The sequence below is a fragment of the Biomphalaria glabrata genome, chromosome 4, assembly GCF_947242115.1.
Source record: "Biomphalaria glabrata chromosome 4, xgBioGlab47.1, whole genome shotgun sequence".
Classification (NCBI taxonomy): domain Eukaryota; kingdom Metazoa; phylum Mollusca; class Gastropoda; family Planorbidae; genus Biomphalaria; species Biomphalaria glabrata.
Window position 1 is genome coordinate 29,681,868 of NC_074714.1, and position 26,210 is coordinate 29,708,077.

The 26,210-nt window shown below is 37.4% G+C and overlaps 1 protein-coding gene across 6 annotated transcripts in view; it reads left to right on the forward strand.

Annotated features, from left to right (window-relative positions):
- The window catches only part of LOC106053309 (kinesin-like protein KIF20B), a 74,159-nt gene that overhangs the window by 14,081 nt on the left and 33,868 nt on the right, over nt 1–26,210 (forward strand). For 2 of the 6 annotated variants that reach the window (XM_056025909.1, XM_056025908.1), the window contains 2 exons: nt 14,819–14,878; nt 21,082–21,139. In XM_056025909.1, coding sequence (XP_055881884.1) covers nt 21,104–21,139 — 36 coding nt within the window. In that variant the 5' untranslated portion in view covers nt 14,819–14,878; nt 21,082–21,103. Of the gene's footprint in view, nt 1–8,668; nt 8,776–11,122; nt 14,446–14,818; nt 14,879–21,081; nt 21,140–26,210 lie in introns of those variants that run through there. The other 4 variants (XM_056025907.1, XM_056025910.1, XM_056025911.1 and 1 more) reach the window with 4 other exon arrangements.

Below are 26,210 nucleotides of genomic sequence, written 5' to 3' on the forward strand. Positions count from 1 at the left end.
CTTAGTAAAGATTGAATAGAATTCAAAGTCAAATTTTTTTAAAATACAAAGCTTAATTTCCACTTATTATCCTTATTCCCACCCAGACTAGGCCCTGCGCAATCAGTTTCACATAAGGCCCCGCAATCGTTAGGACCGGCCCTGTTTAAGTTTAAGACTTAAAGACAAGTCACATGTGTTTAGTATAGATCTGTATTTAATATTACCAATATAAATGATGACTTATTATTTTTTAAATCTAAAGTCTATCCTTATTAATAAGTATAGTAAGGGCTAGTAAAGGGCTATATTAGAATTAGATCTTTTATAAATATATTCTATATAGATTTAGCTTAGGCTTTAGGTTTAGTCCTTGACTAATATAATATTATATTTATAAATATCTATGAATAATCTTTATGCTAGGACACTACTCACTAGGTCTTACTATTAGTACTATTACAGAGATATACAAATTCAAGCATTAAAAAATGTTGGCGACTGGGCTTAGACTTAACATAGATAGAGGCTAGTCTAGATTACTCTAGAATACTCTATATCTACTTAAATGTACTAGTTTATAAACTATTACTCTAGTGTCTTTAGTATAAGTATTAAAGTAATTAAACTCTATTAGTATTACTACAAGCCAAAGTCAAGTATTATTATTATAAATATAAACTAGATCTAGTCATTCTAGTGACTAGTGAGTGACTAGTAAAAGTGTTAGAAGGCCTAGCTTAGACTAGCTAGAATCAGAGAATAGAGATAGATCTATCCATTTTGTTTTGTTATAATAAAAATTATAATAGACTTATACTTTTAGTATACTAGTATAGTTTATGATTATAATTTATAGTAGATCTAGAATCTATTATCTACTAGTATATCTATCTAGATCTAGTCATAAGTGACTGTCTAGAAGTTAGAAGTCTAGTCAAGTCGACTCAAGTCTAGTCCTATCTATCAATCTATCTATGATAATTATATTAATTAAATAGTCTGCTCTATAATTTATTTTGAAAAAGTAGAAGAGTTATCTTCAGGGCATTTTGGTGCATCCCATGATAAGTATCATTTAAAATTGTTTGACAGCTAGATTTAGATAAGTAGATCATCTGAATCGCTATCAATAACGTATCCAGCCATGTCTATTATTATTTACATTTTCTCAGTCTATTACAAGACGTCACTTCCGGTTTCGGCCATTGAAGCTGATTTTCAAATCTCGTTATTTTTTCCACTTTCAAATTACTTTTTCTAATATAAATACGCTTTTCTAAAATCTCAAAATTTTAGGAACTAACTTTGATGCTATCTACTGTCTGAATCAATCGCTATCTCAATTTCGAAAAAAACCTCTTCAGTTGGTCTTTAAACCTAACCCTAAACATCCTAAACCTAAATACTAAACCTAACCCTAAACTTAATTCCCTAAACCTAGTACTAAACCTAAACCTAAATACTAACCCTAAACCTAAAGAAAAAAATGCCTCTATTACAGCAATAATAAGGAACCGTAAAAACTAACCCTAACCCTAACCCTTTTTTCGGCTTAATATTAATTTGCGATGGTACAGCTTTGGAGGGTAGGTTTAGGAGCCTATAGACACTATTATTAGCCTATACTATATATGGTCTACGGTAGGACCACAGAAAGAACCGAATCAGGCGTGGGCGGCATAATATCGCCTATTACCTAATACTCAATAGCAGTAAAAATAGCCTGCAACATATAAAAATACAAAACTATAAATACAAAACCATATATTCTATTAGATCTAGAACACTCATAGAGGGACTAATGGGCGCCGCCATCTTGAATACAGCATGTTGACAACTATTATGACAAATAGTCCAAGTAGAAAACAAAATAACTACCTTATAATGTAAAGTATATTTACACATAGTGTGACATAGATCTAGTAAAAGAAAATATAACTGTTACAAACTTACAGGCCGTCCCAGGTACAGGAATAAAAGTATTGAAACAATTACTAGCATTTAAGATCACCAAGACCTCTCGTCACACAGAGATGCTGTCCTGACCGTACACTGGTCAACTGTCCAAGAAACAGCATGGACATAGCCATGGGCGTAGCCAGGGGGGGGGGGGGTTCTTGGGGTTCACCCCCCCCTGAAATGAAATCCCCCCAAGGGGGTGGGAACGGAATTAAGTGACTGATTTTTGCTTTCATTTTGTTTATTTTAGGTGAGATTTTAATACTAAATCATCAATTTGAGTTAAAAACCCTCTACCAGGGGGTTTTGAGTTTAAATTCCCCTACCAGGGAGTTTTGAGATTTAAAAAAACCCTATCAGGGGGTTTTGAGATACAAATCCCTCTACCAGGGGGCTTTGAGTTTAAAACCCCCTACAGGGGATTCTGAATTTTAAACCCCCTACCAGAGGTTTTTGCAGTTAAATCCCCCTCTTCTATAAAATAAAACAAAAAAAATGCAAACAACAATCCCCAAATTCCAACAGCACAGTTAAGGAAGATTTTGATTTTAAACCCCCCTGCAAAATTTACGATAAACCCCCTCTTCAATATAAAAAAAGTAAATTACACACTCAAAATTCTATGAGCGTAGCCAAAGGGGTTTTGAGTTTAACCCCCCCCCCTCTAGTTGGGGTTTGAAGCTAAAAAGTACCTCTTCAATATAAAAAAAAAGCAAATTACACACTATAAAATCTAAGAGCGTAGCCAAAGGGGTTTTGAGTTTAAATACCCCTCCTCCAGATGGCTTTTTCTTTAAAGTTTAATACCCCTCCAGATGATTTTGAGTTTAAAATTCCCATACAGAGCGTTTAGAGTTGAAAACCTCTCTCTTCAATATTATTTTAAAGCAAACTACAGTCACCAAATTCTATGATCGTAGCTAATGGGGTTTTGAATTTAAAAAAAAAAAAAAACTCCATAGATTTTTTAGTTTAAAACCCCTCAACAGATGATTTGACGAAAAAACTTTCCTTTTCGATATAAAATCTAAAGCGAAATACAGGCATGTAATTCCAAGAGCGTAGTCAAGAAAGGTTACAAATTTCTACCAGTGGCTTGGGCTCCATTAATAAAGTGTGAATAGTCTTCTGCCGAAATTGAAAAAACATTAAATGTGGCTCAACAAAGATGGCTAAGACAGATTTTAGGAATCAGTCATTGAGATCGGGTCTAAATCAAAGAAATCATATGCCGAACTGGGAGTCGAATCCTTAGTAAGGTTGTGACAGAGCGTAGCATGAGAATTGCGGGACATGTTCTCCGACAAAATGAATTACGCAAAATAAGAGTTGCAGAAACAGCTTGCCGGAAAATGCGCCGAACGACGCGATAGGGGCTAAGTCAGTAAGAATGGCACATTAGGTTTTTGAAATAAAATTTTTAATAGCAAGATAATGCACTGTAGATACCTCAGAATATGCATTTTGTTGGCTTTCAATACCAGAAATAGTGATCTGCGGCGGGGCTTCGCCCCGCGCTGGGGGAGCGCTGCGAACTCCCACAGACCCCCTTGCTAGCAAGGGCGGGGAGTCTACAATAAACAATAAATGTATTCCGAAAGGGTCAGAATGTAATAAAGATTAATTATGTACACACACACACACATATATATATAGATATATATATAATTTTATCCGTGGGGGGGGGGGCGTGGGGAATCCCCGCCCCCCCCCCCGAAAAAAAATCCTGGCTACGCCCATGGACATAGCAATATATATTATCCCGCACTAACCCATTTAACTATAGGCGGAAGTACAATAATAAAATCTGACACAAACCTATACAAAAGAATATACTGAACAGCTATAGCCTATGAAAATACACATAAAAAATAGCTCTGGGAGCGCAAGCTCACAACTATATCGAAAGTGAAACGCAAATAACCCGCGGGCAGCGGGTAACATGTGGCTAGTAGCCTATACTATAAAGTAGAATGTAAGGCGTATGTATGTGCTCAAAAGTGTTTAGTCATTTAGTAGGCTCAAAGTGTTTAGTATTTGACTAGACTTATACTATGGCATTCAAGTTTTTTAGATTCTAGATCTAGATTTCTATATCTGCATAAAAATTAAACTAACAATGTTATATTAACAGTTACATTCACGCGTTCGCTTGATATCGTGCACTTCCTAATATTTCTATATAATTGAATTCATGCATTCGCTTTACTTATAACATTATTTTCTTTAATTGTTTTTAATGCAATATATCAGGAACTATTTCAGTGATACGCAAATTAAGGATATAGAAAAGCGTGGTCGAGGGCTTAGTGCGCTTGAATTTAGCTTGGCATGGCAACCTATGAAGGGGGCTCGAAGTTCGACACCCGACTCGGCCTATGAAGGGGGCTCGAGGTTTACTGAGCGCCTAAAGGCAGCACGGAAAAACCTTATCCTAGATACCCCCGCCCCCCCCAAAAAAAAAAAAACTTGTCCACGACTGAGATTGGACCAAAGCGCTCTGAGCATGCTATAAGGATGAAAGTAGCGCTATATAAAAGCCATAATTTATATATATGTCGTTTTCTTGCATTCTTCACTTCAGAAACGCATTCTCCTATATCTACAGTTCATTATTCATCAGTGGGGTTCGGGGCGGCCTGGGGGGGGGGGGGCTCGGCCGAGTGGGGGGGGGGCGATCGCCCCTACCGCCCTCTCCCCCTGGATCCGCCAGTGCTTCCGAGCTCCACCATCGCGGGGCGAAGTCCCTAGCTCCGCCAAGCACTATTTCCGGCATTGAAAGCCAACAAAATGCATACCGGTATTCTGAGGTATCTGCATGAATTATCCTGCTATTAAAAAGTTTTATGACTTAGATCCTCCCGCGCCGTTCGGCGCATTGGGCGGAAAGCTGTTTCCACAAAAATCTGTTACTGGCAATGTCTAAAGCCTCTTCCCACCTACTATGAGGACCTCCATGAAAGTGTGGCGTGAAGTTGTACTAGGATGTGCCTGTTTGCGCTTTTCTCGTAATGGCCTCCGTGTCATTGCAATTATTGGTATGCGTAATTCATTTTGTCGGAGAACATGTCCCGCAAACAGGGGCGGACTGGCTATATGGGCAAACGGGCAAATGCCCGGTGGGCCGGTACCAAATAGGCCGGTCTGGTCGCGACCAAAGAAAAAAAATTCAATGCAGACAACTTAAAAAAAAAAGTGACAGCAGCAAGACACAAAGGCCCGAACACGTTTTCTTCTTCTTGTTGTTTTAATTCTTATTACAATTAATTTTGTTTGAAATTCAACAAGAATATAATTTTAAGAATTACACTATACACTGTACGTGTTATCATTTGTAAAACGTTAGACCGTACTTTCTGCTATGCACGAGCGGCTTGGCCTTCAACACTACTTTGATGTCTTCAAGACTGTGTTTGGCCTGATCATTTAGCTGGTCGGCATGGGCCTTTGATGGCACTCCTATTTTTGTTTTGCTCCTTCCCTCACCCGTTTTTTTAATGGTTCCATTGAAAGTTAACGAAAAAGAGGGATGGGAGAGGTTAAGTTAGAAAACATTGATATAACGCGGCAAAAGGGGAGACAATTAGCTGGTTAACAAAACTTAATAGAAGTTAACTTAAACACATACAGACAGCCGCGAAATTGCAAACCACCCAACTTATTCATAGCTCAATATGGGTATAGCCATATAAAGTTCTACTTTCTGCGATTTGAAAAGAAAAAAGTAAGTTTCTTGTTGTTTATTTGTAATAACATAGATCTAAAAATACTACACTTAAGGTTTACAAAAAAAAATAAATTATTTAATTAAAACATAAATCTAGATCGACACTAATATTTTCTCCGCTATGATTATATGATTAATGGCAAACGTATGCTTAGTATGAAGTCATTGATGATGAAAATTATTACAATAATTTATATAGCGCTGTCACATCCGATATTTAATGAAAGGTGATTTAGAATCATTGATATTTTAAATAATATATTCATATACAAGTCGCGTTTTTGAGAATGTACTAGGACGAAGCAAGAGCTTTTCGCATTTAGAAGTACCTCTCTAACCGTTCTGTTTTCTCTTATCTTGTAAAGGAATATTATATAGTTCGTCCATCGTAGTTCGATTATGACCACTTTGTCATCCAGGGGGCTGAGGGCTTTGCACTGGGGTTTTATGTCTCCTCGTGTGGCTGGTGAGACCTATGTGAGCCCGGAATGTTCGGCCGCACACTAGGCAGGTTATTCCAGCTGGAGCTAGTGTCATTGGCCTTGCTTTTCTTCTCTGGCGTTTTTCTTCTGCCAGCATGTTCTCTTTTCCTCAGCAACCTGTGCGCCGGTTTTCACAGCGCGACGTCATGATGCTCTGTTATGTGCCTCTGTCTGTCTGGTGGCTGGATCTATGCTGAACGTCTTCAGAGAAGCTTTGAGGGTGTCCCTGAAGCGCTTTTTTTGACAACTTTGAGAGCGCTTTCCTTCGCTTAGTTGGCCATACAAGAGTCGTTTAGGGATGCGGTGGTCTTCCATTCTGCATACATGTCCTGCCCATCGCAGCTGGGACTGCATCAGGATTGTGTGGATGCTTTGCAGACCCGCTCTTTGAAGGACTTCAGTATCTGGTATTTTGTCTGCCATTTGACATTCAGTATTTTTCACAGACATGTCGTGGTAGTGATTCAGTTTCTTTGCATGTTAACTGTACACTATCCATGTTTCTGAGTCATAGAGCAATGTAGGGAGGACGACGGCTCGATAGACCCCTAGTTTTGTATTTGTGGTGATACCACTTTAAAGGAATGGGTTGCCTGAGTCAGCCAGGAAAACCAATGACTTAGCATATTTTAAGTCACAGATCAACATGAATGACTAGATTGACACGTGAAATGCGTAGGACCTAATTATTTGTATTTTTTTGAAGAAACGTCTATAAGTAATACTAAAAAGTTTAAAACTCATTAAGGCTGCTATTGTAGTGTTTATAGGCTAGTTTTCAGACTACATACATGTATAAATATAATACATTATATAAGCCTACGAAAGCATACATCCAGTTTTCGATGCGTTATCAAACTTTATATATTTTGAATAGAATTAGGCTTACACCTATGATAAAACTCATGGGCGTAGCCGAGAGGGGAGGAGTTCAAACCATCACCGGTCTCAGATATCATTGTCTGAAATGGAAACTTTACTTACTTCCCCAGTGCAGCCAACTTAAGCAAACTAGTCACCAAATTTCATGAGCGTAGCCAAAAGGGGTTTTGTGGTTTCCCTCCCCCCCCCCACCTCCAATTCAAAAACTAAAGCATTTTACCATTTTCTACCAGTCGCTGGACTCCACTGAATAGAAGATTTAGTTTTTGATTTTTTTAGCGGAAGAGTATCAGGCTAATTGCACTGTGGATACCTCAAAATATGCATTTTTTAAAACTTAAAATAACGAAAATAATGCTTGGATCCACAGGGGGAGCTTACTGCGCTCCCCCAGACTCCCTAACTGTCCTTTGGCGGTTTATACTGCCTTTCACTAATTATAGGAACAGAGTATTCTAGTGTAGAAAAAACGTTTGAAAGAATGAAAGATAAGATTAATTACATATAGACACACACTAATATATATATATATATATATATATATATATATATATATATATATATATATATATATATATATATATATATATATATATATTGCGGAGAGGTTTAACCCCCCCACACACACACACCGAAAATATATGACATGACATTTGTGGGCCGGTTTATATGGTAATGCCCGGGCCGGTTTTGATACCCAGTCCGCCCCTGCACGCAAACCTCATGCAACGCTCTGTCACAACCTTGCTAAGGGGTCGACTCCCAGCAGGGCCGGTCCTACAGATTGCGGGGATAGCGCGGGGCCTAGTCTGGGTATAGGGCTAAGGGTAATAAGTGAAAATTAAGAAATTTGTAATAAAATAAATTCGTCATTGCATTTTATTCATATTTTATTAAGTGTAAAATCACGGTCAAATTAAATTACAAGCCATCTACAATAGAAGGTAGTTTTCCAACAAAAAGTCGATAAACATTCACATCTGTCTTTTAGATTTACTTTTTTAAGAGATCAAGACAGATTTAGATCTAGCTAGAATCTAGCCTACCGGATGTCACCCTGTGCGGTCCGCACCCCCTAGTGACGTCACTACCGAGAAGTACTTGAAGACATCGGAGAATACATGAGGGAGAAATAGCGTTAACAATTATTTAAGGGGACTAAACCCAACAAATTTAGCCATATCTGTGAATACTGAGGGATTAGTTTCCCTTGTTGGTATCAAACAAAATAATTTTTTAATTATTGATTCATCTCTTGTATATGCCAATGAATAAGTGTGCGAAGTTTCAACTTGACCCTAAACCTGTGGGAGAAATGATGTGTACCTTGGGCGGACTGGCTATATCAGTGAGTATATGGGCATTTATCAAAATGTCGGTGGGCTGGTACCAAAATGGGCCGTGGAGCCACCGTTTGTATAATAATTTGAAGTAGTTCGTTTTTATTGTCCATGTAGTATTGTAGAGGAAGTATTTTGTATAATCATAAACGTTTATGCAGGTAAATATTTGGTGCAATATATTTGGCCACTGTACTTAGCAATTTTACAGATACAATATAATAATAATAATTATTTCGTCAAAGTAAAGAGCTTAACTTTTGTAAAACTTCCGTTGCTACCAGAACACAAATTAGGTCACTTGATTTGTTCTATAGTAAATATAGATCTAGATAGTAGATTCTAGACTAATCTAGACTCTATAATATTAAATATAATTAACAAGATTCTAGATCTAACTTGAGTAATTTTATTGATTAATCTAGGACCTATATTTATATATATTATTATATAGATATTTATTATAATAATTATATAGATTATAATATAGATCTAAAATCTAATTATCTAATTGAGTAATTCTAATCCAGCTCTAGATTCTAGATATAGATCTGGAAAGGAAATCTAGATGATGACATGATGATGATCATTCTTGATGTAGAATAATGTAGATCATAATGATAGTAGATGTATTATTTTATAGACTCTAGTGACTAGTCCTAAATCACTAGATCTAGATTAGAAGTTCTATTATCTCTAAACTCTAAACCATGTTACCATGAATAGACATCGTCAACACTATACTAAAAATAGATCTAGTACTAGTGTACACTTAGATCTAAAGCTTTCCTCAATACTGCCCTGATTTTATTAGGGCTATCAGAGTAAATAAAATCAGAGTCAGTGATCGGCAATATCCGCATTGAGCGTCGGTATTTACACTCCTGGCCATTTTTCTGCGTTGTCAAGAAGCAGGATCAAGACCAAAAGCATTATCAAAAGGGGGAATAACCTAGTTGTTTTTTTAAATACCGACTTTAATCATGGATAGGAAGAGAGAGAGAAAATAAACTAATAGAAATAATAGAGCAGTAGAGCTCACAGACCTATAAATACCGACCGTAAATACGGATAGCTATGTAGATTGAATAAACAACTATACACTATTACTAGCAGCAGTTTTGAATAGAATAGTATATTATTATATAATTATTCTTATTAATTACATCATAATTACAATAATTACAGAAAAAATAGTGGATCTAGATCTAGATGTTGCATTTGTATTTGATATAGACTAGGTCTAGGTGCAGATTTTTTGGATTAAAATTGAATGTGCTGTCAACATGTAATATTTCTAAGTTAAAGTTGAGATTAATATTGAATTTAAATAGCTATATGCATACCGGGACGTCTATCTAGTCAAATGTCAATTAAGTTAACATTAAATTATAAGTATAATAATTACATACAGTAGTGGATCTAGATGAGGAAAAACATTATTATAATTCTAGACAGATGTAAGAGAGCAGTATTTGATGTTGACTTGGTAATAGGTTTAGATTGTGTGTGTGTGTTAGTGTGTGTGATAAGAACTGAATTTAAATACACCTTCATCTAGGTCTATATAGAGACTAATGATTAAATTTTAAATAGATCCATTTAGTAATATTTTGATTATGATTTAAATTAAATAATGTTGAGATCAATATTGTATTTAAATAAATTGAATCTAGGCCTACTGCAACATTTCTTAATATGTCTGTCTAGAATAATGTTAAAATTAGTAAAATACGACCTTATATTTTTATTTCAACTTATGGTGCTGTCAACATTTAACTTAAAATGGACATTATTATAGTGATCATATTTCTTTTAGACTTTTGGGCCTATTAAAATCTCAATAGACAATATTTAGCATTGTTTTCTTCTTTTAATGCTGGATGAGTGGATCCCTGTTTTTTGTAGCAAAGATTTTGAACCCAGTAAGGGCCCCAACTGGGCCAGCTCATACTAACCACATGGGCCCCATTTGGGGGATGAACATTGGCCCAAACAGGCGCCTATAGGGCTGAGTCTGGGCTCAGTCAGGGGGCCCAAAAAATCCCCTTGTGAGGCCTGTAAGGGGAAGGACTTGTGGGCCCCCACAGGGCCAAAGATAATTGGCCCTTTAGGGGCAATTAATGAAAGCCCAAATAGGGCCCTTAAGAATCGAGTCTAGGCACAATGAGGGGGTGCAGATGAATCCCCGATAGAAACCCTCATGGGGCTAGTATGGGGCAAATGTTAAGGGGCATGAAAGGGCTAACCACATGGGCCCCATTTGGGGATGAACATTGCCCCATATGAGGGCCCTAAGGGCTAGGACTAGTCACTAGAGTCTAAGGAACCCTCATGGAGCCAGTGTGGGGCTAACATTTAGGGGCCTGTAAGGGCTAAATACATGGGCCCCATTTGGGAGGTGAACATTAGTCTAGGCTCAGTTTGGGGGCCCAGATGAAGCCCTGATGGAACCCTCATAGAGCTAGTGTGGGGCTAGCATTTAGGGGCCTGTAAGGGCTAAACACATGGGCCCCATTAGAACGCCCCCCCTTCAGATTGAAAGTTTATGCCATCGCCACCTCCCCATCCCACCAAATTGGCCAACATACTAAATGGGGGGGGGGGGGGGGGCGAAATAATCTAGAAGCAGGTTGAAAAATAATTAATTAGTATATATTATTAACATAACTAATAAATTTGTGTGTGATTTCTTTACTAAAATTCGTCCCCGAAGGGCGGGGGGAGCTGAGGGGGGAGGGGACGATTGCCCCTACCTCCCCCCCTGGATCCGCCAGTGAATTGGGGCCATTGTGTTTAGCCCTTTCAGGCCCCTTAAAGTTCGTCCCTTACTGGCCTCCACTAGGGCTTTATCTTTGCCCCCTAATTGTGCCCAGAATCGCTCTTTAAGGGCCCCCATTTGAGCGACGATCAACCCCTGAAGGCCCCTCATTGTTTTCCCCTGTTACTGGCCCCATGTCTGTTTATCAGGAATTCATCTGGGCCAACTTACTGAGCCCAGGCTCACCTTTAAGGGCACCCTTTCGGGCCAACATTAATCCCTAAATGGGTCACATGTGTTTAGCCTTTTCAGACCCCTCAATGTTCGCCCCTCTTACTGTCCCCACTTCAGTTTTATCAGGACTTTAATGTTTGCCCCTCTTACTGGCCCCTCATGGGTTTTACCCGGAATTTATCTGGGCCCCCTAACTGAGCTACTAAGCCCAGACTTACCATTTAGGACCCCTGTTGTTTGGGCCAATTTTCACCCCCCAAATGCAGCCCATGAGTTGTAGCCTTTTCAGGCTTCGCAATATTTGCCCCATTACTGGCCCTATGAGGGTTTCATCTTGGTCCTTCGACCCCAAGTTCACCCCTACTGGCACCCTTTTGGACCAACATTAATCCCTAAATGCGTCACATGTGTTTAGCCCTTTCAGACCCTTCAATGTTTGCCCGTCTCACTGTCCCCACTTCGGTTTTATCAGGGCTTCATTGGGCCCCCTATGAGCACAGACTCACCATTTAGTACCCCTGTTGTTTGGGCCAGTTTTCATCCCCCAAATGGAGCCCATGAGTTATAGCACTTTTAGGCTTCTCAATGTTTGCCCCCTTACTGTCCCTAAAAGGGTTTCATCTGGGCCCCCTGAGCCCAAGCTCACTCCTAAGGGCCTGCTTGGGTCAATGTATGCCTTCGATTAGGGCCATTGTGTTTAGCCCTTTGAGGCCCCTTGAAGTTTGCTTACTGGCCTCCACTAGGGCTCCATCTGGGCCCCATGATAGTGCCCACAATTGCCCTTTAATGACCCCCCCATTTGAACAACGATGATCCCCCAAAATGGGGGCCATGTTTTTAGCCCTTTCAGGCCCCTCAATGTTCGACGCTCTTACTTGGTTTTATCTGGAATTCATCCGACCCCCCTATCTGAGCTAAGGCTCACCTTTTAGGGCACCCTTTTAAGCCAACATTAATCGCTAAATGGTTCCCATGTGTTTAGCCCTTTAGAACCCTGAATGTTCGCCCTTCTTACTGGCCCCGCATGGGTTTTATCCTGAATTCATCTGGGACCCTATTTTAGCCCCAAATCACCCTTAAGGACCCCTATTTGTTTGGGCCAATTTTCATCCCCCAAATAGAGCCCATGAGTTACAGCTCTTTCAGCTTTCTCAATCTGTGCCCCCTTAATGGTCAGGCCCACTGTCTGAGCCCAAGCTCACCCCTATGGGCACCTGTTTAGGTCAATGTTCGTTCCCCAGATGGGGCCCATAAATTAAGCACTTTCAGGCCCCTCAATGATCACCCCTTTTACTGGCCCCACATGGGTTTCATCAGTGCCCCTTAATTGAGCCCATGCTAACCCCTAACAGCTGAATGGGGCACATGTGTTTAGCCATGTCAGACATCTCCAAGTTTGCCCCTTACATACAGTATAGGGCATAGATCAATAAAAAAAATGTATAGATCTATCATATAGTACCGGTATTTGATATAGACTAGGTTTAGATTTGGGTTTCTATGTGACGTCACAAAGGTGTTTTAATCTATTGACTTATTGTATAATAGGAGACCATACAGCAAAGTTTACATTCTCGTAAAAGAAATATATCTTTGTCTATGCAGTTAGATCTAGGATCTTGTAAGCAAAGAAAAAATGCGTATTAAAAGTAGATTTACATGCTTGACTAATCACGGCAGTGTGTATTTTCTCGCCAGACCACTCAACACACAACAAACACTATCGCTTGGTTGTCTTGTCATGACCGACTACACATAGTCTCGTCTAGCCTTACACTGACCAGCTTGTTCGAATCATTCAGACACACGATCTATTTACTTCTTGGGATAGGGAGAGGCTTAGATGAAAATGTTACTTTTTTTTTTCGAGTTGGTTATCCTAATGCTTTTGGATCTATCTATACATGTTTATATATATAACTGTATCATAGCTCTGGACTAGGCCATCACTAAGCCTAACAGCCACTGTAAGAATGAAGCGATACGATTGGTTAAATCAAGTTTCTCTTTCAGTATTGTTTAGGGAAGTGACTTAAAACAAAATCTCGCAGAACCCCGTTTTTTAGGGGGCATGAAGAATTTTCTGTCTAATTTATTAAATATAAAATTTTCTGAGCATTTAAATAAAAAATGATATAATGTTTACTATTACAACTTTTTACGCAGAATTTAAATAAGTCAATAACTAAAATTTGAAAAACTTTCGGAGTTTCCCTTTAATAATAAACATACCAGTACCAGTGTACCATACACACGTTCACGTGCTAATGAAATAATGCATCAACATATAACAGAAATAAGAAAAACAAAACACAAAGACAGATCTATAACATTTTATTAAGACATATTAATTCTTAAGAGTAAAGACAAAAAAAAATCATTACAAAAAAAAAGTTAGATCTAGAAATAATCTACATTTGCTCTATAATTTGCACTAGATCTAGTAAATGTATGGGTTGTTTAAATAAAATAGATCTACATTTTCAAACGGTATCGAACTTTTTCAGAATTATATTTTATAGTTGGCAACAAAAGAGAACTCATTTTATTTTTTGGTTTGAGTGGTATATATCTAATTTATCGGTAACCAACCAAGCCAATCTGGCAACAGTTGCAGTTTGTAAATATTGATGCTCATTGCGGAAATTGCCCAGTGATCAGTGAGTTTGCTTTCAACAATATCACTGGCTGACATGTTAAAATTTTCAACTGTCACTAGCTAACTTCAAAAAATCAATACAAACAAATTATCGTATAAAAACAGCGAAGGAAGCTGCCATTAAAGTCTACTAATGACTAATGTGTACAAATAATATTAAATAATCTGATTGGCTCATACAAACACTGGCTAGCAAATCTTGTGGTTGAAAACATCACGGCCGATATTTTGGCTGCTTCGTCTTTTTCGCCTAATAGCCTTGGACCAATATATCGGCTGTGTCATCTTAAATAGATTAAATCTAGCACTAGAAGGACTGAAATGCTGTTTCAATTATGTTGATGATATTATAGTGGTAGGAAGAGGAAAAACGAAAGAAGAAGCACTCTGTTCTGTTTAAAAAAATGTTTTTTGGAAATGTATGTGCATAAATTATGCAAATTAGCTTGGCTTATTTTAATTAATGTTAATATTTCTGATAGATTTCATAAGATTATATTACATCATTGATTTCTCTTCAATAATATATATAGTTTTGTGTATGTAAAGTAATTAGTTTATTTGATAGGAATTTTTTTGTATGACAATGTTTCAAGTACTATATATAATATCCCATATGCGGAAAACTTTACCAGGGACAGAAAGAAGGTGCATGGCCTAAATTGTGCCGATGTGCCAAAAACTCAAAACATGCAATCTTATCTAATAGATCAAGATTAACAATAGTAAATGTGTGCGATTAGAAATATTTTTACCAATTGTTTTTTTTTTTTCGCAATTTCATGCTTTTAGCTTTCTCAATGTGCTATGATCCTATCACTTGTCTGAACCACTTGGGAAGGGTGTCTCTGGGTGAGTGTTACTGTGATAATTTTTAAAATGTATTTTATAAAAAAACAAACATTTTACGACTTAAATTCTAACTCGTGGGCTCAAGCCAATACATTAACCACTGTGCCTGTGAATCGCTTATGAAAATAGAAGGTTTCATAGCTATCTATTATTAGTTTCAAACTTTTAAGCAATGACCTCATTCTCTTCACAAAGTATAAAGAGGACTAATTCATCTTATACCCCAACATGCCATGTACAATTTCTTTCTCTTATTGAATACTTAACAAAATAAATAATTACCAATAATTAATTAGCTAATTGGTTAATTTTTAAAAATTGATTCTTGTTTAGTCAGGTACAAGAAATAATTGTGCCAAATTTCAACTTGATCCAAGATTGGGTGCATGAGAAATAACGTGTACAAAAATTGTACTAGACAGACAGATAGACTGACAGAGTGAATTGATAATAAGCATTGTAAAAACTTGTGCAATTATAAATTTTTTGTTTTATGTGGTGCCTTAGCTACTAAAAGTTTACTTTTGTTTTAAAAATAAAGATTACTTAATTTCTGAAAATACATATACAGTTTTTATATACAAAAAAGATTTAAACATACCATAAGCATATTGTCTGGGGTGTTGGGTTTGAATCTTGGTGAAGACTGGACTTTTGAATTTCTGGATTTTTAGGGTGCCCCTGAGTCCACCTAGCTCTAATAGGTACCTGATTTTAGTTGGAGAAAGTAAAGGCGATTGGTTGTTGTTCTGGCCACATGACACCCTGTTCATTAACGTTGGCCACAGAAACAGATGACCTTATCATCATCTTCCCTAGAGATTGTAAGGTCTGAAAGGGGTACTTTTACTTTTTACCTTTTATAAGCATATATCTACAATATAAAATTTTTGGTCCTCGGAATTATAAATCAGGTAGATAAGAAGAGTACAACTGATGGGCCTAAGAAGTGTTTGTGCTTACTCCATAACAGGGATTTGCAGGCTGTTAGATTGAAGGATGAAAGAGACAAAATGAGTCTAATAGAATTTGAGGGCTAGAAAATTGTCTTAGCTGTGGGGTAACATTGAAATGCAGGCCGTTTTATTGCTGGATTTAAAAGTGTTGAAGGTGATATACACATAATACCAACTACTTCAACAGTATCAGGTTTAGTCATGCGCTTTTCGAATTCACAGCCTTTTTGTTAGAATATACAATCACCAAACAAAGAAGTGTTTGTGCATGCTCTCTAATAGGGAGTTGAGGGCCCTTTGTAGGATGAAAGAGACAAAAAAAGGACATAGAATGGGCGGGATAGAAAATTGTGTTTCGGTTGGGGGAGCATTATTATGCTGATAGTTTTATTGAGGGGTATAAGAGTGTACTGGGCAGAATAAACATATATATCAACTATTTAAACCATGGCATAGCTTGGTATCAGCTAGTATATACCATTACACATACTCCCTATTTATTTTATATTTGTTCAACATGGGAAGCGTGGTTGAGAGGCTAAGTACACTTGAACTTGGCTTGGCTACCTATAAAGGGGGCTCGAGGTTTGACAACCAACTCGTGCAGAGTTGTGTTTACTGAGCGCCTAAAGGCAGCACAGAAAACCTTCTCCTAGATTATCCCCCCCCCCACACACACAAACACACTGTTCCACAAATGAGATTGAACTGTAGCACTCTGAGCATTCTATAAGCATGAAAGTAGCGCTATATAAAAGCTATTATTATTATTATTATTATTATACATACATATGGCTCCTTTTGTCTCGAAAGGCAATGGATGCGCCCAAGTGAGTCACTGGTTTTGGCTTAATCTTGAGACGGGGCAGAATATGGTGTGGCTAATCAAGCCAATTCTAGAACGGCAGACTTTGCCACAATTCGTACATGTGTATGCCTCTGATTTAGGGCTAGCAGACAGGGCAGCTTTCTTTTTTTTCCCTCTTGATTAAAGCCGCTTCAATTCTTTTGTTCTCAGCAAGGGTTGTCCCAGCACGCACAGTCTGTCTCCATGCACTCCGGTCTTTGGCTATGTTTTCCCACATACTTTCACTGATGCCTGAGGCTCTCATGTCTCGCTTGCAGACATCTCTATATGTTAGTCTTGGGCGGCCCTTGGGTCTGACTCCTTCCACAAGCTCAGCATATAAGATATCTTTCAGGATTCTACCATCTGGCATGCGGGTGACATGTCCGAGCCAGCGTAATCTTCTTTGTGTCAGGAGAGCATACATGCTGTTCATATTGGCCAATCTCAAAACTTCCTGATTGGAGACATGGTCCCTCCAAGAGATGCCCATTATGCGTCTCAGGCAGCGCAAGTGGAAACTATTCAATCTGTGCTCTTGGTACATGTATGTTGACCAGCTTTCACTGCCATAAAGGAGAGTGCTCACAACACAGGCGTTGTAGACTAGGATTTTGGTCGCTGTGGTCAATTTACCATTTTCCCAGACGCGCTTGGAGAGTTTTGCCAATGCTGTGGTAGCTTTTCCTATCCGTTTTGTCAGCTCGATGTCTAAGTCTAGGTTACTGACAATTGTTGAACCCAAGTAGGTAAATTCCTGCACCACTGAAAGGGTGTGGTTCCCAATTTGTATTATAGGTATTTCTGCGACGTCTTGTGCCAGGATTTCGGTCTTGGAGAGACTTATAGTAAGGCTAAATTCTTGACAAGCAGCTGCTAAGGCGTTCACTAGCTTCTGTAGACCTCCTTGTGAGTGAGATACGAGTGCCGCGTCATCGGCAAACAGCAGCTCCCTTATCAAGATACGACGCCTTTTCGTTTTGGCTTTAAGACGTGCCAGGTTAAAGAGCCTTCCATCGGATCTGCTATGGATGTATATTCCGTCTTCCAGGGATTTAAAAGCACTGGATAGTACGACTGAGAAGAAGATGCCAAATAGTGTAGGGGCCAGTACACATCCTTGTTTTACACCGCTCTTAATGGAGAATGGCCTGGAGGAAGAACTTTCAAACTGAACGGTACCCTGCATGTTTTCGTGAAAAGCTGACACTAGTTTTCTTAACTTATTTGGGCAGCCGATTCTCTCTAGTACAGCAAACAGACCGCTTCTGCTAACAAGGTCAAAGGCCTTGGTCAAATCAATAAAAGCTATGAAGAGGGGCTGCTTTTGTTCTCTGCTCTTCTCCTGTAGCTGCCGCAGAGAGAAAATCATATCTGTTGTAGATCTACCTGCCCTAAAGCCACACTGCGACTCTGGATAAACACGATCTGCCAGGATCTGTAATCGCTTTAGTAATACTCTAGCAAAAGCCTTTCCGACTATGCTAAGCAGTGAGATGCCTCTGTAATTGTTACAATCAGAGCGGTCACCTTTATTTTAATAAATTGTAACAATGTTGGAGTCTTTCAATTCCTGGGGGACCATTCCTTGTTCCCAGCACAAGCTTAGCAGTTCATGGAGTGGTTTGATTAGGGCATGTTTTCCAGCCTGAATTACTTCAGCAGGAATGCCATCTCCTCCGGGTGTTTTCCCATGTGCAAGCATGTTAATGGCAATGCTCAGCTCCTTTACTGAGGGCGTTTCATCTAATTCCGTCAAAACTGGAAGTGATGGGAAGTTGGAAACAGCATTTGGTGAGATGGCGTTTTCAATCTGGTAGAGTTCTGCATAGTGTTCTACCCATCGTTCCATTTGCAGCGCTCGATCACTGATGATTGAGCCATCTTTTGACTTGAGAGGAGCACACTTGCTGGTGTGAGGTCCAAAGGCTTTTCTTATGCCCTCATATGGACGCCACGGGTTGTCTCTGATGGTGGGAGAGGTCTTCGCGCCTCACTGATCAGCTACCGCCCGCCTCAACCTGGGCAGCCCCCAGTCAGTTAGGTGCTGATCCGCCACAGCCTGCCTGCTCTAATGGGTGCTTAGAGCTTAGTTTAAAACGACAAGTAGGCTGGAAACTTGCACCAAGCAACAAAAGAAGAAAAATTAAACTGAAAAAGAAAATCCCTGTCATGCGACTGGCCACTTGGAATGTCAGGACAATGTGTCCTGGTCTCACTGATGATCTAAGGCAGATCGACGATGCAAGGAAGACGGCAGTTATAAACAACGAGCTAAAAAGGCTACATATTGACATTGCAGCCCTGCAAGAAACCTGACTGGCCGAAAACGGCATGCTCCGCGAGACTGACTACACTTCCTTTGGAAAGGGAAAGCACAGGATGAGACTCGATACATGGGCTTTATCATGGTGTGGGCTTTGCTGTCAAGAACAGTCTTCTTCCCATGATAGTCCCTCCAGTTGGTGGCTCAGAACGGCTACTAAGCATAAGTATGATGACAGCATCTGGAAAAGTCACTCTAATTAGTGCCTATGCCCCCACACTATGCTCGCTTCAGGAGGACAAAGACAAGTTCTATGAAGACCTCAAAGAAGCCATTGCAAACATTCCTCAAAAAGAACATATGATCCTTCTAGGTGACTTCAATGCCAGAGTAGGATCAGATCACACTACCTGGCCAGACTGTCTTGGGCTTTTTGGAATCGGAAAGATGAATGAGAACGGACAAAGACTGCTTGAATTCTGCACATACCATAAGCTCTGCATTACCAACACATACTTCAGAACAAAACCACAGCACTGTGTCTCATGGAGGCACCCTAGGTCTGGGCACTGGCACCAGCTGGATATGATACTGACACGAAAAAAGGACATTGGAAATATACTGCTGACACGTAGCTACCAAAGCGCGGATTGTGATACTGATCATACTTTAGTGTCCTGCCGGACAAGACTGCTGCCAACTAAGATCCACACTTCACAGGGAAAAAGAAAATCACGCCTGAATACTACTAGCACAAAAAATCCTGATCTTTGCACCGAATTTGAGAACAAATTAGAGAAAGCTTTTAAAAACTTCTCTGTGACTGAGGTAGAAAAAAGCTGGACGTTTATGCGTGATACAATCTACCAAACATCATCACTGGTCTTTGGAAACAAAACCAAGAAAAGCGAAGACTGGTTTGAAGCTAGTCTACCAGAAATGGAAACTGCCACTATGAACAAGAGAGCAGCCATGCTAATCTACAAGAAGGATCACACCCCAAGCAACTTAAAAAGGCTCAGAGCTGCACGTAACAATGCCCAAAGAGTAGCGAGACAATGTGCGAACAAATACTGGCAGGAGCTATGCGAAGATATTCAATCTTGTGCCGACTGTGGTAACATAAGAGGTTATTATAGCATAGGAGTGAAACACACATTTCCCCATCTGTCTAGAAACCTAATATGCAGATAATTATCTAATGCATCATTGGGCTTAAAAAATCTACTTAAGCCTGGATCCACAATCCTTCTTGCTGGGTAATTATAAAAAAAAGTAAAAAAAAATTTGTCTAGCATCCGAAAACAAAACTGTGTTGGAAATGTCGAAAACTGGAGCCTGCACAACACTAATATATTTGGCATAACCATGAAAATCAATAATAATGAGAAAGACATGATTAGTTGAATGATAAAGCAGACAAACCAGGAATGTTGAATAGGGCTGATAGTAAATCTAGATACTATCATTTCATATTTTTACTGTGCTATTCATTTTCTCTGGATGATTTATGGACTATAGCAATGAATGTTATTTAATTAAAAAGAAAAGAAGAGACCTAGGTTTGGTCTCTATATAATATCACTTAATATATTTTTCTTAAACTTGTTTTCTATCTTATTGACACTATGTTCTTTCAAAAGATTATTATGCTCAGTATGACTATTTTATGAGTTGTTTTTTGTGTTTGCAAAATATGTTTATTTTTTAATATTTTGACCTAGAGTGTCAGCACAAACAGAAGTGTTTAAAATGCCAGATGAAGTACTGAAGAACTGGTTCTAAGCTCTTCTGCTTGTAACACATATTGTTTTTTTTGTATTCTAATATCCTACAAATATAAAATTTTTATTCACTTAAAAATCTCTCTGTCTTACTCTTTCATTTTCTGACATACCCGTGATTTGTTAGGTTCTATAATAAATCCTCAACATATTTCCCTATTGCTTTCTCTTCTATTTTTCCATTATTTTATTTTATTGATTAAAGAGATATGTAAATCAGACTAAGAGATATGTAAAAAAGACCAATAAAGTGTTAGCAGTACAAAGCATGCAATTTTTTTTTCATTTTAGCTGAAACATGTAAATTATGTTTTTAAGTTGTTATTTTAAAGTATGTTTCTGTTTTATAGTTTTAAAAAAGCACACACAAAGATGAGAAAAAAACAAGATCAAGTAGTTACTTCATTGGTAAGTTTTTTTTTCATTTTTGTAGTATAAAATATTCATGACATTCATAGAGATAATCGATGAGCCTATTAAAGCATTAATTACCTCAGTTTACATCAGGACTGTTTGATTCCTTTGATGCAGACACTTCTAACCCATATAACATCCTAAACACCATCCCAAACCAAACTCACCAACCACAAGCCAGATCCACTCCTGTTAAACCTAAATCTACTAAAATTAATACAACAGCCTCACTAAACAAACCTACTAAAGAAGTAACACCAAAATACCTTAAAACCTTAGTAATAAATTTTCAAAGCATTAGGAACAAAACAGCAGACTTAGAAATTTTATTAGAATGTGAGAAACCACACATAATTGCAGGCACAGAAACTTGGCTACATCCTGAAATTTATAATGCAGAAATTTTCAATAGTAATTATGAAATTTTTAGAAAAGATAGGGCTGATAATCATGGAGGAGTTCTTTTAGCAATAAAAAACACTCTTATAGCAGAAGAAATTACCTTACCTAACTCAAAAAATATAGAATCAACATTTTGTAAAATTAACACCACCTCAACATCCCTAATAATAGGCAGCATTTACAGACCACCAAATTCTAGTTTAGAATACAAGCAGGAACTATGTAATCAGATTACTACACTTAAAGAGACAAATAAAAATGCAGTTTTTTGGATTATGGGTGATTTCAACCTACCTGATATAAATTGGAAAACACTAACCATAGATAAACACCAAAACCTTAAGGACATAAATGAGCTTTTCATAGAAACTTTACACAACCTAAGTTTAGATCAAATCATTAAAAAGCCAACTAGATTAAACAACACATTAGATCTCTTCTTAACCAACAGACCTGGATTAGTAGTTGATTATGATATTATCCCTGGTCTATAGACCATGAGATCATAAAAATACACAGTCAGATAAAAGCAGTAGCCAATACAAAACCCAAAAGAAAAATCTTACTCTGGAATAAATGTAACCTAACACAACTACACCAAGCTGCATTAAACTTTCAACAAACATTCTTATTAGAAAAAGACATTAACCAACCAGTCGATGACCTCTGGAATTTCATTAAAAACCATCTTAAAAGCATTATAGAAAATCATATACCAACTAAATACACATCAAACAAAATAAATAAATGCTGGTTTAATAATAGACTAAAGAAGCTTTGTAAACAGAAGGAAAACCTCTATAGAAAATTTAAAGAAACTAATGCAGAAAGAGTTTACAAAAAGTATATAAAAATTAAACACTTAACCCAAAAAGTAAGCAGACAGCTGCAGAGTGAATACATAAACAATGTAATATCTAAAGATAACAACAAAAACCTATGGTCATACATTAAGTCTAAGAAAATGGAAACAACAGGCATAGCGCCATTAAAAGATGAACATAACATAATACATAATGATAATGAAACTAAAGCAAACATTCTAAACAAATACTTTGCATCAGCTTTCTCAGCCCCAGGAGACAAAGACATATTACTGAATTTGAACCAAGTAGACAACATAGAAGATATAGTAGTACAAGAAAATGGAATTCAAAAACTATTAGCCAACACCAAACCAAATAAAGCTTCTGGACCTGATGGTATTCCAGCTAGATTACTCAAAGAACTAAGTAATGAGCTAGCCCCAGTGTTCAAAATACTCTTTCAGGCTTCACTTAACCAGGGCAGAGTACCAAAGGACTGGAAAGAAGCTAATGTCACCCCCCTATTTAAAAAAGGAGAAAAATCTGACCCAGGAAACTACAGACCAGTATCACTTACCAGCATCACATGTAAAATCCTAGAACACATAATATGTAGCAACATCATAAACCACTTAGACAAACATAATGTCCTCACACCATACCAACATGGCTTTAGGAAATATAGATCATGTGAAACACAACTAATAGGACTAATTGATGATTTTTCAAAAGGTTTAGATAATAGTGAACAAATAGATGCTATCTTACTAGATTTTTCTAAGGCTTTTGACAAAGTTCACCACCATAGTTTGCTTAAAAATTAAAATATTTCGGCATTAATGGTCCACTGCATCAGTGGATTAAAGACTTTCTGATAGGGAGAGAACAAACTGTAATAATAAATGGCTCTAAATCAACACCGATAACAGTAAACTCAGGTGTACCTCAAGGAACAGTCTTGGGTCCACTACTATTTTTAATTTACATAAATGATTTACCAAATTGCACTAGTTCAGGAACAAAAGTCAGATTATTTGCAGACGATTGCATAATATATAGAACAATAAAAACAACACAAGACACAGATATTTTACAAAGAGAATTAGATGAATTACAGAAATGGGAATCAAATTGGAGCATGTCTTTTCACCCAGAAAAATGTCAGTTGTTAAGAGTAACAAAAAAACTAAAACAAATTAATTCCACTTATCTTATTCATGGCAAACCAGTAACACAGACTAAAAACGCAAAATACCTAGGTGTTATAATAAATGAAAAACTGTCATGGAATCCACATATTGATGAAACTACAAAAAAATCAAACAAATCATTAGGATTTATTAAAAGAAATTTCTATAAATCAAATAAGAACATAAAACTAAAATGTTATTTAACCTTGGTTAGGCCAATAATAGAATATGCATCCTCTGTTTGGGACCCCTCAACTCAAGAAAACATTAAGAAACTAGAACAGACACAAAATAGAGCAGTGCGATTCATAACAAACGAATATTCACATTTGACTAGAGTAACACCTTTAGTAAAATCACTAAATTTAGAAAGCCTTCAGGACAGAAGGCTCAAAAGTAAAGTAGCAATAATACATAAAACACTGAACCATAATCTTCAAATACAAAAACAAAATTTAATAAAATACTCTGAAAGACACAAAGATAAAGGCACATTCCTCGTCCCATATGCTAGGACAAATTTGTACAAATACTCCTTCTTCCCTAGTGCTATTAGAGCATGGAATGGGTTGCCTGAGCTAGCCAGGAAAACCAGTGACTTGGCAGAATTTAAGTCATTGGTTAATATGCATGACTAAATGCATGACGCGTAGGACGTAATCATCTTCTTTTTTGAAGTAACGTCTGTATTATATAAGATAAGAAGAAGATTTAAACTTTTCCCCAGCCCAGCTAATGCATTTTTCCTCTTTCAAGTAAATTCTTTTATTACAACATACATTTATTTTTCATGGAAGGCCTAGCATTCTTTTTTTCTCAGGGTAAGAATCAAATGTTCATAGTCATAGTCAGTAGTGTCATGCCATTGTTCACATTAGTTGAGTATTAGTATTTTTTTAAAAGAACTTTTATATTGTTCAACTTGTTATATTTTCAAAGTAAATATTGTCGTTATATAAGTTTGATACTAAATTTTATTTAATGTACTGTTACTTAAACTAAGATAGACTGGATATTTATCAAATGTAAGCTCTAGAGTGTACTTTTAATACTGATTATTTCCATGAAAATGTTGCTAAGTTAAAGAAGGCTCTATGAATAAGCATCCATTTTGTATTGCTTTTATTTGGCTCTTTTTGATGACGCATATGCTGACCACTGGTCTAGGGGGTTGTAACTGTAAACCATAGACTATTATACATTTAAGGTTTGGAAACAGACACATGGAGGACATACAATAAAGATAGTGATATAGAAAAGGATTTAATGATAATATGATACAGACGTTTCTTCAAAAAAGAAGATGATTACCTCCTATACGTCATGCATTTCTGCATGCATTTTAATCAATGACCTAAATTCTGCCAAGTCAATGGTTTTCCTGGCTAGCTCTGGCAACCCATTCCATGCTCTAAAAGTGCAATAGGGAGGAAAATAATAACGTGATGGGTGCAAGTATGGAAAACTTTTCGAAGTCATTGGAAGAAAGAGCACTTGTCCTTTATCTTAATGTCTTTCTGAGTATTTCGTTAATTTGTAGTTTTTTGTATTTGTAAATCATGGTTAAGTGTTATATTTAGTATTGCTAGTTTATGTTTTAGTCTCTCTCCTGGAATGTTTCTAAGTTTTGTAATTTGATTTATGGTATTCCTCTAGTCCAATGTGAATATTCATTTGTTATAAACCTCACAACTCTATTTTGCATCTGTTCTGGTTTTTTGTTTTCTTGAGGTAAGAGCTGCAAACAGATTTCTATATTGGTCTAACCAAGGTTCAATTATATTTCAGCTCTTGTTGATTTGTGAACAATTCTCATAATAACTTAATGATTTGGTTTGATTTCTTTTTTTTTGTTTGTGTATAATTCAACACTATGTGGGTTCCATGATAAATTTTCATTTGTTGTAACACCTAGATATTTTGAGTTTTTAGTCTGTGTAACTCATTTACCAAGTTGGTAATTGGTATATTTTCTTGGTGGAAAGACAAGCTCTAAATTGATTTTGTAATTCTTCTCTTTTTGTAAAATTTCAATCAAGTTCTGCACAGAGGGCAACATACTTTACTTAAGGGCTTACTCTCCAATACTAAAATAAAGAGACACTTGTTACTGTTTTTCAATACTCAGTACAGATGATTGTAGCCTTTTTGCACACAACAAGCAGGATCTTTAGCTTTCTGTCAATTTTTTGACATACCAGTCGACAGTTGCATTGGGTCCGACACCTATCACATAGGATGGGATCACCACATGCCAAAGTCAGTCATTTTGTCCAGCTTAATGGAGAATGGCCTAACAGAGGTGCCCCTGGAAGCACTATAAAGATAAACTCAGGCACCATTTTGCCCTCACTGGCATAGAGGAAAGTAGCTGGCACCAGATTGTCTCCTTAGCTCTCACTAAGGCTTTGGGACACACATTTGAGACCCAAAGGAAAGCCATTATAAAGACAGTTGCAGAAAATAGAAAGAAAACTTAAATAATATAGTGGACAATGGCTTTGTCTCCACTAGGAAAAATATGCAGGTTGCATTAAGGTTTGTGTCATGTGAAACACTGTTCTCATCCTTAATCTTTGGAATCGAAGACATTGCCATTATTATTATTCCTAAGCATGTTACACATTTTTTATAATTTCAAAGTATTATGGGTTATTTATTATTTAG